This window comes from Canis lupus, chromosome 11, assembly GCF_011100685.1.
Source record: "Canis lupus familiaris isolate Mischka breed German Shepherd chromosome 11, alternate assembly UU_Cfam_GSD_1.0, whole genome shotgun sequence".
Classification (NCBI taxonomy): domain Eukaryota; kingdom Metazoa; phylum Chordata; class Mammalia; order Carnivora; family Canidae; genus Canis; species Canis lupus.
This window is the reverse complement of record NC_049232.1, coordinates 28,168,786-28,185,896: the sequence shown is the minus strand read 5'-3', so window position 1 is coordinate 28,185,896 and position 17,111 is coordinate 28,168,786. Positions and strand designations below refer to the sequence as shown.

General features: G+C 41.4%; 1 protein-coding gene across 6 annotated transcripts in view; it reads right to left on the bottom strand.

Annotated features, from left to right (window-relative positions):
- Positions 1-11,694: 11,694 nt before the first annotated feature.
- Positions 11,695-17,111, bottom strand: part of KDM4C (lysine demethylase 4C) — a 410,759-nt gene continuing 405,342 nt past the window's right edge. For 4 of the 6 annotated variants that reach the window (XM_038552333.1, XM_038552329.1, XM_038552330.1 and 1 more), the window contains 2 exons: positions 16,647-16,739; positions 11,695-12,068 (listed from right to left, as the gene is read on the bottom strand). In XM_038552333.1, coding sequence (XP_038408261.1) covers positions 11,892-12,068; positions 16,647-16,739 — 270 coding nt within the window. In that variant the 3' untranslated portion in view covers positions 11,695-11,891. Of the gene's footprint in view, positions 12,090-16,646; positions 16,740-17,111 lie in introns of all 6 variants that reach the window. The other 2 variants (XR_005366745.1, XM_038552331.1) reach the window with 2 other exon arrangements.

The window sequence follows — 17,111 nt, the reverse complement described above, 5'->3', positions numbered from 1 at the left end:
GGGGCTTGAACTTACAACCCCGTGATAAAGAGTCTCATGCTCCACTGACGGGCAGGCAGGTACTCTGACATTTTATTTTTTTAGTTGTATTTAACAAATGCTTCTACCGAATGTGTTCTGTACCAGACACTAAAATTTTATAAATATCAATTTATTTAATTCTCATAACAACCCTGTAAGTTAGTTACTATTATCATCACCATTTTGAAGGCTAAAAGAAAAAGATCCACAGTGTAGAGAGAGCCTAACTAACTTGCTCCTAGGATATACATTTATTTTGGTAGAGCCAGTTTTTTAAGTTCTGTGAATATATCAATAAAATTCATGTCCTCACCAAATTTATTTCTACTGATGATTTTGGCCTGGGCATTTGGAGAATCAGTGTTACTGGGGAGAGAAGCTAAAAAAAATCAAATAGTGAAGTCCAGCAGCAAAAGCCATGTGGCAGCAGAGGCCTTAGAAGGAGGTGAGAAGGAGATGGTTGAAGATGATAGAAAAAAATGAAAGATCAGTGAACTGAGAGTGAGGGCCCAACAGAATAAACAGGTCTCAAGAACATTCCGGCCAAGAACATTCCAGTTCCCAGCCATGTTCATATCCATGAGACCCAGATTCTTCTGAGAACCCCGTGGGGCCCAGCTCCATGGCTGTGTTTTGCATCCTCTCAACCCTGAGATAAAACCACCAATACTGAAGTAATCTGAGTGTTTTCTTGTTCTTCACATTTTTAAGAGCTCCCAACTTTCAGCCCTATGGAGCCCTAATCCCTTACAAAAGCAAGGACTAAAAGAAACAAGCCCCAAAAAAGACAGTGCACATGATGCGTTAAGTGCACATATGAAGTTGCACTACGAGATGAGTACAGACACAGGAAACACCAGGACAGGATGACAACTCTTTCTGCTTCAGGGAAGTGTGGGGCTAGCACAGAGATGTCACTGGATGTCAACCTCAGCTTAGAAAGGTAGTGGCTGTCCTAGCTCTACCATCCCCAACTTCAGGCAGCATTGGGGCCCCAGCATAACTCACTGCATCTCAGACATTACAATAGTGGCTGGTTTCTGGGCATAACATGGGGGTAGCTTCAGCATTATCAACAGGACACAGAAAAAAGACTCCCTCCGCCTAGAGGGCCATGACAGCTGAGAATGCTGACATTATTGAAGTCATATTGGAGAACAAAGGAAAATGGCAGCTACCATGTGGAAACCAAGAGGATTTATTAATGAGCACATCAGGATGCTCCTTGGGGACTCTCAGAAATAACTGGGAATCACTTGATAGGAGGACTGGAATATTGCAATAGCATCTTGTACTTAAAAGTATACTGTTTTTTAAGTTTTCACTGAGAACCCATTTAAACCTTCAGGCTGATGAGACTAAGGGAGACAAGAATAATTCTTTGACTTTCTGTTGCCTCACCTTGGTCAATGCTGTGTTGCACAGGGAAGGTTATGTTTATTAAGATTGTGCCAAATCCCATTGGTCCTCACTCTCACCTCTGCTGTGTCTCAGGAAGCCACATTCCAGAGCACGGAGTCAGCACTCACACTGGTAGGGAACATTCTGCAGGAAGCTTTAGCAATCCTGATGCAAGTCAGAAGAATTTCTTGGAAGGGCTGGCTCATTGGAACGTAGTCCTTTAGGCAGGAAAAGTGGCAGTAGTTGTAGAATCGTAAGCTCTTTAGAGCTGGAAAGGTCCATAAGGAGGGCCGAATTCCCTCATATCACTCACGGGGGAATTGATAGCAGTGTTTTGTGACTCTCTGCAGGAATTTCATGCAATCGTGCTCTTCCTCTATATCAACCCTTACCAGCTCCTGCAGCTCTCCCCAAGATAAGTGACAACTTTCCCAGCTGTCTAAGGAAATTGGTTTTCTCATCTCACCTCCTTCTTCCAGTTGAGTGAGATAATACTTGGAAAGATTTTGTCAACCAGAAACACTAATCCAGGTTAGTTGGGCTATATGGTCTTCTGCACATGAAGCAAGGACGCTCGAGGTTGTAAGAAGGAAGATGAAGATGCAGACAATGAGGATGGTGATGGTAGTGATGATAAATAGTAATATTAATAACAGATAACAGCTCCCACTTTTTAAGCTGGGCAATATGCGAATTACTTGACATATATTCTCTCACTGAATGCTTAACATCACTGTCAAGAAATAGGTATTATTATGCCCATTATACTGACAGAGAAGCTGAGGTTCAAATGTCAAGAGATAAATACCAAGTCACAAAGTTATTAAGTGGTAGAGAAGAGTTTTGCACCCAAATCTGCCTGACTGTAAAGCCCATCCCTCCTCACCTTTTGTTAGATGCTGCTCAATAACTGCTTTTTCATATCAGAAGGGGAGGGATGTCAGGTGTCTAAGTAGCTGGGCGACCTGGGCTTGGGAGAGTGTTTCTGCCTTAGTTCTCTGTAACTGGTTCCCATTGGCCAATTCTCTTTGCCCTGCCCCCCCAACCCACCGAAGGTCCCAGGCATTTTGTGGTGCCTGGGGAATAAAAACTTGGCAACTCAAAAGTCTTCCTAAATTGTAAAAATATTAGTCTCTTATTCAGTGGAGGGAGAGGACCCAGAGGCAGAAAGAGGCCTAGAGAATCAGTCTTGAGGAAAATCAAGTCAACCACATTTCCCATCCTATTCATTTTCTAAACCATTGAAATGGGATCCTAATTGCATAAAACAACTAATTTTGTTCATTAAGGTTCAATTAAATTAATCTGAAATTCAGGATAATGGCATTGTTGAACAGCCATATTAAAGATGAAACATAATCTCTCTTGACTCCATTTCCTTTGACAAAATAAAGTTCAGCTACTAATGAGCTCTTGCTACAAGGTCTCTTTTATAAACGGCAACAAAGGGTGCAAATTTGTGAGCAGCATTTTTTATTATCATCAACAACCATTTCCTTTGTTATCAAAATATGCAGAAATTATTGTGGGGCCTTTTTTCTCATTCTGCCTTTGATGGGAGGAGGCATTAAATAAATAGCTTCATAATCATATCACACTGGAGTCACATAGTGAGAGCCTGTGATAGGCAGGGGGCGGGGGTGGAGGGTGGGGTGGTGGTGGTGTCTCAAAGCCTTGATGCAGAAGCAGACATTTCCATTTTCAGCCTTTACAGGCCTCAGATAATCCCTCCCCCCAGAGTCCAAATCTCTGTTTCAGGGCAAACAAGAAGTATTTCTCCCTACCTAGGTAGCCTATCCCATGCCTTTTCCTGGCCTAAGTAAGAACCTATTCTCTACAGTCGGAGAAGCAATGGGCAGCCTGTCTAGGTAGTATGAGTCAGCCTCTGAGAATGAGCCTTCCCACCCTCTGGTAATACCTGGCCCTTTCCATTGGCAGCCATCAAATGGCACGATGCTGCCATTTCCCTCCTCAGGGCCCACCTGTGTTCACAGTTAACCTCGGTTGGCAAAAAGTCTGCCCCTGGTCAGTAGTAGTGAGACTTTCAAGTCTGGTAAGGTTAACTTAGTATCCAAACCTAAAACAAATGCCATCAATCCCCCGCCCAGGGGCAGCATAAGTCTGAGTGGCATTCAACCAAGCTTCGTGAGGGTCTGTATGTGCAGGGAATCTCAGGGAATATGGAAATGAATAGGGCCCTGTATAGCAAGGGGTGAATAGTGGGTGTAAAATAAGAGGTCCACATCTTTATCCAAAATCCATAGGGCTAGATTTATTTCATGTGAGTTCACAGTTTTTAGTATTTTACTATTTTAGAAAGGCAATTTCATACCTAATATCCCATATTATCTACCTCCCAACATGACTATTCTATGGTACTATGTTTGAATATTCATATTAAGTGAGATAAAGAATATAAACAGCCTCCTATTAGTTCAGGTCAGGTCAAGTTTGCTACTCAATGATTTAGGAGTCATAAAAATCTGGGAGCAAAAGAACAGCCACTCAGGAGAATAAAGGGCTCCAGGAGGGACAGGGGTGACTAGATCATGTGTAATATTCCTGTAAGGGACTAAGTTGCAGTGAACTGAGAGAACTGACCTCCGTAGGGGACATGGGGACTGACTAGTAGGCTATGGAAGTCCCATCAGTGAATGTCGGGCCAGGGATTCGTCTTCCTCCAAAGAGCTGCTGCAGAAGGACTGTGCTCCAGTGTTCCCTGCACCTGCTGGAGCTGAGGGCCACACTTCCCACCCCCAGTCTCCTGGGCCCCACCGTCAAGGACACTCTGAGGCTGGGCTGTGCCTTCCCCCTTTGTGGTCTGTCTTCTACCAAGAAGACCCACCATGACCACCACCACATTCACAAACCTGGCCAAACCAAACTAGCAAGTCTTCATTTGGCCAAGTGTGTACAGTCTTCTCAAATGGGTGAGTATATTAAATATTAATATATACACACATTATTCACTGAACATATTAAATATGTCCAGAAAAACTCTTCATACTCAAAATAAATATAGTCTCATGAAAATATTCTCCTTATGATTCTCAGTTTCAGAAATGTTCTTTAAAATGCTAGAATATATGAAGACAGAATGAATACCACTGAATTAAAACTAAGTAATTCTGGAATTAGTAAGTGGTAATGCCTGCACAAGCTCGTGAATACACTAAAAGCCACTGGATTATACATTTTAAAAGGGTGAATTTTATGTTATATGCATTATCAATTTAAAAAAATTAAAAACTTAAAAAAAGTTGATTCAGTGAAATGACTTTCAGCTCCACAGCATTCCTGTGACCATACCCTGAAACTTATCAGTACTCAACTGTGGAAATCATAAACTAATTCCTCTTCCTCTCCCCAGCGCTTCTGATCTTGAAAACCTCCTCTTATTTTCTCAACCTCTGCCCTGCAGTATAGCAGTTGTCTTAATTTCCCATTGATACTATAACATACTATACAAACTTAGTGGCTTATAACACAATGTGTTTTTTTAACTCTCTGGAGGCCAGAAGTCTGACATCAGTTTCACTGAGTTAAAATCAAGGTGTCAGCAAGGCTGGTTCCTTACAGAGGCTTTAGGGGAGAATCTGTTTTGCCTTTACCACCTTCTAGCGGCCACCTGCATTCCTTGGCTTCTGGCTCTTGCTTCTGTCTTCCAAGCAGATCACTTCACCCACTTCTTCCTTCAACACATCTGCTTTTCAGTCTTTGAACCTCTTGCCTCCCTCTTGTATGGACCCTTCTGATTATATTGGGCACATCCAGATAATTCAGGATAATTCGCCATCTCAAAGTATTTAATAGAAACTACGAAGTCCCTTTTACCATGTAAGGTAACATATTCACAGGTTTTGGGGATTAGACTGAGCATCTTTGGCAGGGGGAGGGTACTAATTAATCTTTTACAGCTATCCACTCTCTACATCTTCTGTTTTCTCCCAATTTCCTCTGGCATCAACTACCTTTCTTTTTCAACCCAGATTGATGGGTAGGAAGAAACTATTCCTAGCGTCCTTAATTCTTTCACACCCTTTTCCATACACCAAACGCACTGGAAAGCCCCTTCCTGAGACAATTCTATAATCTGTCTTTTCTGCTTATAGTCAAGAATTCAGTCTCCACGGATGAAATCTCCTTTTCCGTGTGTAAGACCAATCATTCTGCCTCTGCTCTCCATCTCTTTTCCTTCTTTCAGGATTCCTCCATCAATTGTTCTCTTTAGATCTTCAATTCTAGACCCCTGCTGTTAGCAATGAATTATTTTCTCTCATCTTAAAGAAAAAGTGAGGACTCTTCTTTCTAGAAAAGGAGCAGAAGCCTTAGTTCTCCCTGCCCCTCCTCGTTAAGTATAATTAAAAGTCATGGACATAATAGAACAATCATATCTTATGATTGAAGATATGAAATCATATCTTATGATTGAAGACTATGAAATGTTGAAAGAAGCAAGAAGACTACCTAGGGAACTTCAGGATTTAAGAATTGCATAGGAATGTGTTCTCTGGGTTTCCTTCTTATCTCCCCTATATCCTGGACTTGGAAATGGAGAAGTCTGAAAACTGGAACCACCAACATGCACAGGGGGAAAACCAAACCAAAACAAGAACAACACTTAAAATCTGCTGCCTAGAGTCAAAGGACCCAGAAAAGAGCAGCATAACAGGAAGAAAATCTTCTTGACAATATTGTATCCAATCAAACATAATGAATGGTCCCTGCCTGGATAGTCTTAGGAGAGACCAAATGGGAGTTTGAGTTTTTGTCCCTCACATGGTGGCAACAAGTGAGCTGGGGTGGTATTCCCCCGTCGCACTCTGTATTGTGCTGGTGAGACTGGGTGGGTAGTCTGGACTTCCACCCTGGGTGGCACTTCCCTCCCTGTCAGCACACGATCAGTGGAGACTGAGTGGGCCATCCTAACGGCAGGAGACAGTGTTCCTCATGTTTTCAACTAGTGAGTGGAAGGGTAATCTTAGAGAGCAGAGATCAGAGAAAGAAATTCTATAAATATGCACAAGAATTTGCTGACTGACTTACACACATGAATTGATTTGCATTAACTCACCAGAAAGTTTGGGAACTGAACTAAGGTGTGGAACAGTACCCTGGTTTGCAGAGTGGCCTCTGAGCAGTACAAACACTAAGCAGACCAGAAGGGCTCTGAAAACTAGATTGCCATTGGAACCACAGCCCAGAGAAGTAGGCCAGGACCTAAGCACTAAGCCAAAACAGGGCGACTCCCTGCAGAAAGGAAAGATTTAAATATAATCAAAAGTCTTCTACCATAATATTCAAAATGTCCAGGTTAGGACAGCCCAGGTGGCTCAGCAGTATAGCGCCGCCTTCAGCCCAGGGTGTGATCCTGGAGACCCGGGATCAAGTCCCACATTCGGCTCCCTGCATGGAGCCTGCTTCTCCCTCTGCCTGTGTCTCTGCCTCTGTGTGTGTGTGTGTGTGTGTCTCATGAATAAATAAATAAAATCTTAAAAAAAAAAAAGTCCAGGTTATAATTGAATCATTTGTTGTAACAAGAACCAGGACAATAAATTGAATGAGAAAAGATAATCAACACACACTAATACCAAGATGAATTAGACTTTGGAATTATCTGACACAGATTTAAAGTAGCCATCAGAAAAATGATTCCATGAATAATCACGAACTCTCTTGAAACAAATGTAAATATAGAAAATTTCAGTGAAGTAGAAAAAGATATAAAAGAAAACCAAATGGGAAGTATAGAGCTGAAAAATATAATAACCAAAATAAAAAAACTCATTCAGTGAGCTCAATAATTGTTTGGAGATGACAGAGGATGGAATCAGTAAATGTGAGGACAGATCAAGAGAACTTACCCGATCTTAACAGAGAGAAAAATATACTTAAAGAAAATCATGGGTGGTGGTGGGAAGGGGGTCGGTACCTGGGTGGCTCAGTTGATTAGGCATTTGCCTTTGGCTCCTGGGATTGAGCACTGCAAAAAGTTGGGCTCCAGCAGGGAGTCTGCTTCTCTTTCTCCCTCTGCCCCTCCCCCTGCTCATGCTCTCTCTCAAATAAAATCCTTAAAAAAATTTTCATTTCTTTAAAAAAAAATCATCAGGGACCTGTGTAATAACAATAAAAAACCCAACATTTCTGTCACTGAAGTCCCAGATGGAGAGAACAGTGTGGAATTAAAAAAATATTCAACGAAATAATGGCCAAATTTTTCCTAAATTTGGTGAAAGGCCAAGAAGTTAAGCAAGCCCCAAATGAAATAAACACAAAGAAATCAAAGCCAAGACACATTATTGTCAAGCTTCTGAAAACTAAAGACAAAGAAGAAAATCGTTAAAGGAGAGAGAAGGGGCGGGGGAGAGAGGAAGGGACGTGGGCTAAAGAGGTGATGCCTGTCCAGTAGGGAACACCAATGTGAATGTTAATAGATTTCTCAACTGAAACCACCTGAACTGCTCTCACCAAGGTCGCTGAGGCCTCCTAATAAACAATTACATGGCCTTGGACTCTGCAGCATTTTTTCTCTGCCGATCTCTCCTCTTTTGGAACAGTCTTTCTTGATGCCTGGGACATTGGAGCATCCTGGTTTTCCCATTTAGTGTTCATTCCCAGGCTCCTCTCCTACCCATTTGTTTAGCTGTCTCAGGGCTCTGCTCTCTACTCACTTGTCTATTCTCACAGGGCATGCTCTCTCAGTCTTGCCCAGTCTTCACCTGGATTTTAAGTCAAGTTTACTGAGGTGTTATTTACCTATAGTAAAATCCACCTATTTCAGTGTTCAGGTCTATGAATTTTGAAAAACATACAGTCCTGTTATCACCACCACAATCAAGAAAAAGAATATTTCCACCACCTCCTCAAAAATTCCTTCGGATTCTTTTGTTGTCCATCCCCTCCCCCACCTCTAGTCCTTGGCAAACATCCATCTTTTTTCCATTCCTATGGTTTTGCCTTTGCCAGAAGGTAGATTCCATTTAAACATCTGCCAATAAAAATTATGCCTTTCTCATTTACATTTCTAGTGCTAACCTGTCTTTTGAGTTTCAGAATTGTCTATCCAATGTCTTTTCTTTGGGTCAGATTTAGAATCCCTTTTTCTTCATGCATCTAGAAGGTTGAGTGATTTAGAAGTTACTTAACCTCTCTAAGCCTTAATTTTCCTCCATGAAAGTGGGGAATGCTACTTTTGATTTCTTGGGGAGGTTAAATAAGGTAAACAAACACCACCAAGTAGCTCAGCAGGCTGGGTATTCACAACAGACACTCAATACATCATTAATCACTGCTCGTGATAAAGTTCAATTTCTTCAAGGGTCCTGAACCTTCTGGAGGATGGACTTCTTTCTGGGTTGTCCATCCACTTGCTGGAGAGTTCAGGCCTCCTCAGAGGCCAGGAGTCCTTCTCTCCACCAGTCAGTGCTTTATGTCTTTACAACAGACTGGGCCAAAGAACAAGCAACATTTGCAACGACTGCAAATCTGAATTCTCAGAAGGAGTTTATAGTACAACTGAGTTTTTCAACCAGCCAATTATAATTGCTTCATGTCATGAGAATTCCTCTAGTTAGCCTCAAGTTTATGGGGCTGATTAATATCTGAAATAAACATAGTTTCATTTCAGATCCCTTTTACATAAAGGCAAAAAAAAAAGCGCACAATGTCATTTTGCAATATATACCGTTCTAGCATGATTACTCGCAAAGCTTCCCAGTCATTTACAGCACCGTATGCACTGCAGCCTTGCTTCACATCCAGTGGGCACAGGGAGAAGGGCCAGACCATTCACTCCTACATATGTTTGTATTCCGAGTCTACATGTGTTCATATACTATCAACCAGTAGCAATTTATAATTTATTCCAAGAAGCCATATGTATGTTAGTGGATGCTTTGTGATTTCTCTCTAGATGAACTAAACAAAAGTACCTTAATAAAAGTAAACTGACAAGAATCACACTGTTCTCATTTCAAACACACATAAAGGAACTAAAATGTTATGAAATATGCCAGGCAGTTTTTATTAATCTCCTAACCTCCAGAGAAAGAGATTGCAATTAGATTTACATTAGAATTGTCACAGCTAGCAATTTTTTTAATACCAGAAGCTAGCCTTCAACGATTTCATGCTACACATACACACTAAAAATGTAGTTAGTGTAATGCAAAGAAATTAAAATTACAATTGAAGTGTCATACAGTAAGTGAAAAAGCTTTAACGTCCTGTCTGGTCATAGAGCTAATAATGACTTTATGCAGAATGCAGTGAAACAAAGCTATCTTTCTCAGGAGCCAGGGTGTGTCTGTGGCCTGCACTGTTTTGCTGAGGCCATATACAGCTGTACGTGGTTATAGGAACATTAGTTAAGTGAGCCTGTAAAAAACATCTGTATTTGAGATCACATAAGATTCTGCACATTTCCTCCTCCCTGTGGCAGCCAATCAGAAATCTTGCTGACAGGCAAACTTGTACAGAACGAATGATCCTATTTAGATTAATTCTTCTTAATGCCTTACACAGACCTACTTTCCTGGCATATCGTGGAGAAGACAGGTCAGTTCCATTCAAAACCTAGAGACAGAAAACACAAGCTTGATTACTTGGTAAAATATATGATGATACTGGTAGGGAATGTGAGTGCTCAATCCCTATAAAAGTAAGACTGGTGGGCTCTTCCCCAACTCAGAGTTCAGGCATGAGGCACGCTGGAAAATAAGTACTTGGCCAGCGGGCAGTCTGGAGAACTGAGATTTAACTGTGGTTCTGTTATTACAGATTCAGTTCTTTACTCTCTACTCAGTAACATGATACATCCTCACTCTTTGCGATGGAACCCTGAAGTGCCGTCCAATCCTTGGCTCTAGTCTTTGGCCCATAGGATGTTAACCAACACCAGAGAGTGGATCGAAGCATGCTCCTCAGCTGGGCTCCCTTGCTCTCTGGCCTCTGCCATGGATGTAAGAACATACCTGAGCTAGCTCATTTGGTCCATTGGGATGATGGGTGACATGTGGAGCAGAACATGTGAGCTAGCCCAAGCCAAGGTCAGCACAGCTGCTGAGCCAAGCACGGCTTAGATCAGTCAACCTGCTGGCTTATAAGCCAAACAAGTGCTTATGCAGTTGTCTGTAATACAGTGACTGTGACCATAGCTAACTGAAGCAGCCACGAAGGACTCTGTAACCCTAGGCAATCCTTTCCCTGCCTGGTCCTCCACAGCTCATCTATAAAGTGAGAAGAGGGACTGGAGAGGCCATACAGCCTCTTCTAAAGGTAACTGGGGACCAAGAAACCTGGGGTGAGAAATGCTCCAGATTCCAGGTGCTCAGAGTCCTTCAAGGTCTAGAAGAGGCTGAAGGAAAAACACTTCCATCAGCACTGTAGGCAGGCAGATGAGCCTTTACGCCCAGGGACAAGTCTGAAAGGTCTGGCAATGTGACCAGTTATGTAAAAAGTCTGTGAACGAAGAGGGCCTGACAAACTTTTTAGCCAGCTCCTAAAGAAAACTTGTTTTTCTGTTGATTCAAATGTAAACAAAAAAGCAAGTCAGAAGACAGAATTGGAGAAAATGGAAATTTTTATTTTTAAACACTAGTACATTTTCAGGCTGTTTTAAAAAGGAAAAATCATATTAGTTGAAAACTATGCATCAAAGCATATTTATTTAAACTCTAATTTTACAAACACATAATGAAAAGAAATATATTTTATAAATATCTACTCAGAATATTATGGAAAAAAAGTGTTTAAAAATAACAGCCCCAGATCTCCCTCTTTAAATATATAAAATTCCCATACAATTCATAAGAATTCTTTCTCAAGAGCCAGAAATTTCACAAAGGCCAATAACTCAGTTCTCATCAGACACAATCAAAAGTAATAGGGATATAAAAAATGTAAAAGTTCTGTACAAGGGAAATCACAGATAGCACACAGGTAAGTCTCATTACCATACAGGCCATTTGTGTTTTAAAAATGTTTTATAAAAACTGCCGTTTAAAACAAATAAGTGAGAGTCCTTCCCTGACTGTGGAAAATATATAAATTATCACCCTCCTACCCGGGTATCAAGGTTCCCACCTGCTGGGGGTGGGGAGAGAGGTCTCCATGTGTTTCCTGACTACGGGCCTAATTAGGACCCACCTCCTCTGTCAGGGGCATTTTTTGGTGGGTAATTCACTACTATTTCCTTTCGTTTAGAAAAATTCTTTGGGATCTTACAAGACAATTGCTCACAAGTGGAAAGCAAGACCAGGGGATGACTTCAGATTGTTGTATCCAATTAGTAACACTTGTAATCTACGGTTTGGGTGACCAAACTCCGTAGAGCCTAATTTTCCACCGTCAGAGACATACCCTATCACCTACCCCAGGGAAACACACTGTGTGGCCCCAAAGTTGTCCCTTCATCTTTCCTTCTCCAGCCCAAGTTGCTCTGTTGCCTGCAGCGCAGCAGCATATGCAGATTACTGTCTCTTCTGACACTTCTTCTGAAAAGAGCTCTTCAAAAAGGTGCGGTACACGGGATCATCCACATATTCATTCTTAAACCTGGAGCTCAGCATTCTTTGTCTCTTTTTTTCCCCCTGGATTATGTCTGCTCCATAAAATGTGTCTTCAAATCGCATATCAGAGGCTGTGGACTAGAAAGAACCAGCGTCACACTGTGGAAAGCACGGCATTTGACGACAAGCATGGACAAAAATCTGATTCCAGCCAGCTTGAGGTGGCTTGCAGAGGCCAGGCACTAGCCCAGGATTTGAGGGTTTTCCCACCTGCTCCATCCGGGCTCCTGTTTCCATGTAGCCTCAACTTTCTTCAGGATCTCCCACCCCCAGGGACCTTTCTGCAGCAGAAGCAGGATTAAAGTCTTGTCATTACATCTCCCTCACTGGCCATCTTCCCTCTCTGCCTCTTGCTTGACTCGGTTTTTGACCAATCTGTCAATGGTCATTTCTAATTCATCCCATTCCTATTTACCTCTGGGTCTCTGCCCATACAACTTCCCGAAAGTATCCCAGCTCCAGTCCAGTTCCTCTCACACCTGTCTATCCTACATGTATTTGACTATTCTGTCCCCCAAGTATTGCTGGGAGCTCTCTTCTCTGACACTTTATAAGCCTTTCCTCCTGCCTTTCTTCTTCGTCCTCCGGGTGCTCACTGTGGTGTCTCTGGTGTTCCCCCTTCTTACGCTCTGTGCAACTCCGATGCTCCTGATGTTGTGCCTTTCTTGACATCTGCTCCCTGAGCCCTCATGCCTACACTCATGGCTTCCATCCCTGGGTCTCTGCCAAGGATACTCACATCTCTCACTCTGCTTCAGACCTCCTTCTGTGTGCAGGCCTGCATGTCTAACTGCCCAGCAGGCATCTTGGTGTATTGATCCCAGGGGCACCTCAAATCAACCTGCTCTAAATTGAACTCAAAGTCTTCCCTCCCCATTACTATTTCCCTCTACTCCATACATGGCATAACCATCCTATCCATGTGACTACACTGATCAGAAACCAAAAAGTCACTGCAAATGGCCCCTAGCCCCTCCTAAACGTTCCTTGAAGCCCTCCATCCCTTCTCCGTTATCCCTGCTGGCCCATGGCAAAGGCCTCACATTTCCTCCCCTAAACCACCATGGCAAATGCCATACTTCCAGGATATTTTCTACAGAACCATGAGAAGAAGGTGCTCTACACACTAACTAATTATATGACATCTCTGCTTATCATCTTTCAATAGCTTTGCAGCCTTTTAAGATGGCACCCAGGCTCCCTAGACCTACATAGCGTGGTAATATCCTACCCCATGTTCTGGGCAGACAGAATTATTTGCAGTTCTTGGCCACACCTTACTGGCATATACCTTTCTGTTATTAGATGGGTTTTTTCCCTCTGCAGGGATGCTATTCTATTTTCTCTGCCACAGGCAAACGTGCAGGACCTTCTTTTGGTTCCTGTAAGACTTTAAGTGTCAACGCAGTGGCATGAGGGCAGTTAGGTTTCTCCCTACTGGTGACTTCTTGAACCCTTTGTTGGTGAGGATATTAGGTAGTGAGTATGGATTTTTACAGGTTCTCCACACCAAGTAACATGCCTGGCACTCAGTCGTAGTTCAATTAATTGTTAGCCAGGTGAAAGAATGTGAGCTTTTTCTGTTATGCTCAGGTAAAGGCTACATTAAAACACTATTTTTGCTTCCTAATTCCCTATTGTCTTGTTTCCTAAAATGTATTTCCAACTGGTTTTCACTGAGGTAGATCACTCTAGATGATGCCAATACACGGTACATCTCACTGTCCCTGAGGCCACCCCCTGGTTGGTGACACAAGCAGAGTACAGCTTTGAGGACTTGAAACACAGGTCAATTATGGAAAAGAGATAAATAATGAAACAGCTACAAAGAAGATTGAAAACTAAAAAATGGAACCAAGTGCAGAGTGGGAATGCTCCTGGTCAGTTCATGAGATGGTTATCCAGGGTAACTAACAGGCTACCTGCATGGACACCCCCGACACTACCTTGTTTCAATCGGAAATAAAATAACTAAAAGATTATGGGTTGGTTGAGCACCCTCTGCCATTAGGAGAAAACATTTTTGTTTCATTCATTCTTGGCAAAGTACTTCCTCTGAGTATTTCTCCCTTTTATAAGTGCTAAAGTTATCAAAGGAGAAAAATAAAACATCTATGAGAGTGTTGCCGTTGTGCGAGAACAGCAAAAGTCAGCCTCTCAAATACAATAATAAAACCGATTTACCAGCAGCAATACTTAATTATGCACTGTTGCCATGGTTATTCTGTGAGACAATAAAAGGTAATGGGGCCATTTCTGAAGTTAGTGGGAAAGAACCCCCGCAAAAATCACTGAGGTGGACTGCTGACTCTTTTGAAAAATTTCTTTCCAAGTCAGCGTGTGTCTAGGTGAACAGAAGTCATTAAAATATGAGGCCTCCTGTTTAGCAGTGAGGCTGCTAAGCCACCCGTCCTTTAAAAAAACAAGAGAGATTAATCATAAAATATCTTCCATCAATGAGTTTTCCAATTAGATTTGTTTCACCAAATGGGAAAAAAATAGCAGTCACAGACCAATGAAGGGCCAGAGGGTTATATTCTAACCTGAAGGAAAGGCTGGTTTGCTATATAAAAGGAGCACGTAAGTCTTCGATTCACTGAAAACAGAGATAGCAAACCGGACTTAGTGACTGTGAACCTTTGTTCTTGCAGATATTTTCTACTAGGTTTATTTTTATATTTATTTTTTAAAGATTTTATTTATTTATGAGAGACAGAGAGAGAGAGAGAGAGAGAGAGGCAGAGACACAGGCAGAGGGAGAAGCAAGCTCCACACAAGGAGCCTGACATGGGACTCGATCCTGGGTCTCCAGGATCAGGCCCTGGGCTGAAGGTGGTGCTAAACCACTGAGCCACCAGGGCTGCCCTCTACTAGGTTTAATTGTTTGACATAACAGGTTACATTCAGATAGTATATGTGATTTATATATTTTTTACTGACTTACTTTTAATTCAGAAATTTTCTCTGAGAATTAAAAAAAAGTTGGATGTTGGTATGATTGTTCAGAGAAAGGGATCTTAGGAAACTCAGGAGCTGGGTTCAAATAAAGCTATGCAGGAAGGCAACCTGGTATTGGAGACAAATCTATTATGGAACAGAGAGATTATGATCTGAGCAAAAAGCAGAAAGCATTCTTTTAATACGATTAAGAAATAGTATTTGAAATCTGCAAGACCCAGCTGGTGCTTAATCACACACGCACTAGAAAATCAAAGACCTGAGAGCCTTAGAGAGACTACCTACTCTATTCCCCACCCTTCAACCTCTGGGTGAATGAATGAATGAATGAATGGAGGAGGGGGAACAAGGGAGGGCAGGGAGAGGAGGGAGACCACAATGGCAGACAGGAGCACAGCATGAGAGGTAGCCATCTTTAGCATTTTGAAGAAGAAGGTTGCTCTTAGGAGATTTTAAGATGTAGGGCATGAACAGATATTTTTTAGATCTTTGTTAGGATTTAGCCATTGTCTTTACAATAGGAATATCTGATTTTCTCTTTCCCTGCAGCTTATCTGGTGGTTAGTCTATTTTCAGGTGTGTGGGTCCCCTCTGTGTCATGTTGCTCGTTGGGTGGGTAGCAGTGCTGTTACTATCACTCTGCTCTTGACTATTTCACTTTGAAGGACCTTCCTCTCAAGGATGCCACTCAGAGAGTTGATACCTGGTGCAGTTACCCCGTTCCCAGCACCTCACCTGAATGGAAAAGGAGCTAAATATACAACTGAAGATTTAAGGAATCCAAGGATTCTCCAAATTAAGTTAACTCTATCACTGCAGAAAAGTATATCATAAGCATTCGCTGAAAACTAAGGGTATCGTTTATTCTGGAAAAAAAATTCATTTTAGTCAGAAAAATCCTATTCATTCAAATTTCCCTGTTTAGGATTTATCATTTTGCAAATGTGGTAGATGCAATTCTAAATGAGTAAAATTGACTTCATTTCAGGGTCCACTAAATATTTTATGATACAATAATGAAAACGAAGTTATTGTGAATTATATTTTTTAACAGCTTCAGTTTTGATTATTTGTCCATGTTTATTTGTCTTTTAATGGCATGTATAAAGCTTGAAACTAAAAACATTTTTAAAAAAACAGCTTTAGTATTCCCACATCTAGTTTTTGGGCTTTTTTTTTTTTTATTTCTTTAGTTAGAAAAGTGAGAGCCTCCTTTAATTATGAGTTGACACAAACATTAATGAGTTTCTGGCGGGATGTTAATCAATATATTATAAGGCTCTAGAAAACCAGACATTCACTTATACTATGTCCCCTTTGTTATTATTTTTTTACTATGTCCCCTTTCATCTACTATTGAAAACTTCCTTAACATTTCGTCTGCTGATAAGATTATAAATGTCTAGATGGTACCTTTGTATGTTCCAAGTACCTTGCACAGAGGACATATTCAACAACTGTTTTGGTATGCCAACAGACATTAATTTAACATCATTTGATCTCATTAGAAAACAAAACAAGGAACCTGCACTGGTTTCCTCGTTAGGGCCAAATTTGAGGTTTGCCTAAGTAAGGGAAAAGTTGCACTGGCTTTCTTGAAAATCATTCCACCTAAGTATGTTTACTGCTGGGCTTGGGAAACAGAGAGGATGAAAGATTCCTATGGCAGATCCCTGAGGGATATTTGCCCGCACTTACAAAACGAGCTTTCACTCTCTTGGGTAACTCTTCATCTAAAGTATAGATGTCTTCTCGCTTCATTGCTATCTGGGATCCATCTTCAAATTCAACCTAATGTGAAATAAGACATCATGATATGTATGTGTGTGTATCATACACACACACACACACACACACACACACACACATTCATACACAAAGAAGCACTCACCATTTTCTTCTCAAGGTTCCAATTAACAACATAAAAAAAAGAAAGAAAAAAAGCACTCAAGCAGAACAAACAAGAGAACCAGCCAACAGCTAAGGAAGGAAAAAAAGTTCTTTCCCTTATCAAACCAAGAACATTGTAGGTTTTCAAACAGACCAAAATTCTTGAAAATGAGTGTCTCTGAAGATGTGATATGAAAACTTTATCCTCACCCCCAAAGTGAAAACAAAGAAACATAGCTGCTGTTCAAATGATTTCTCAGAACATGAGATTGT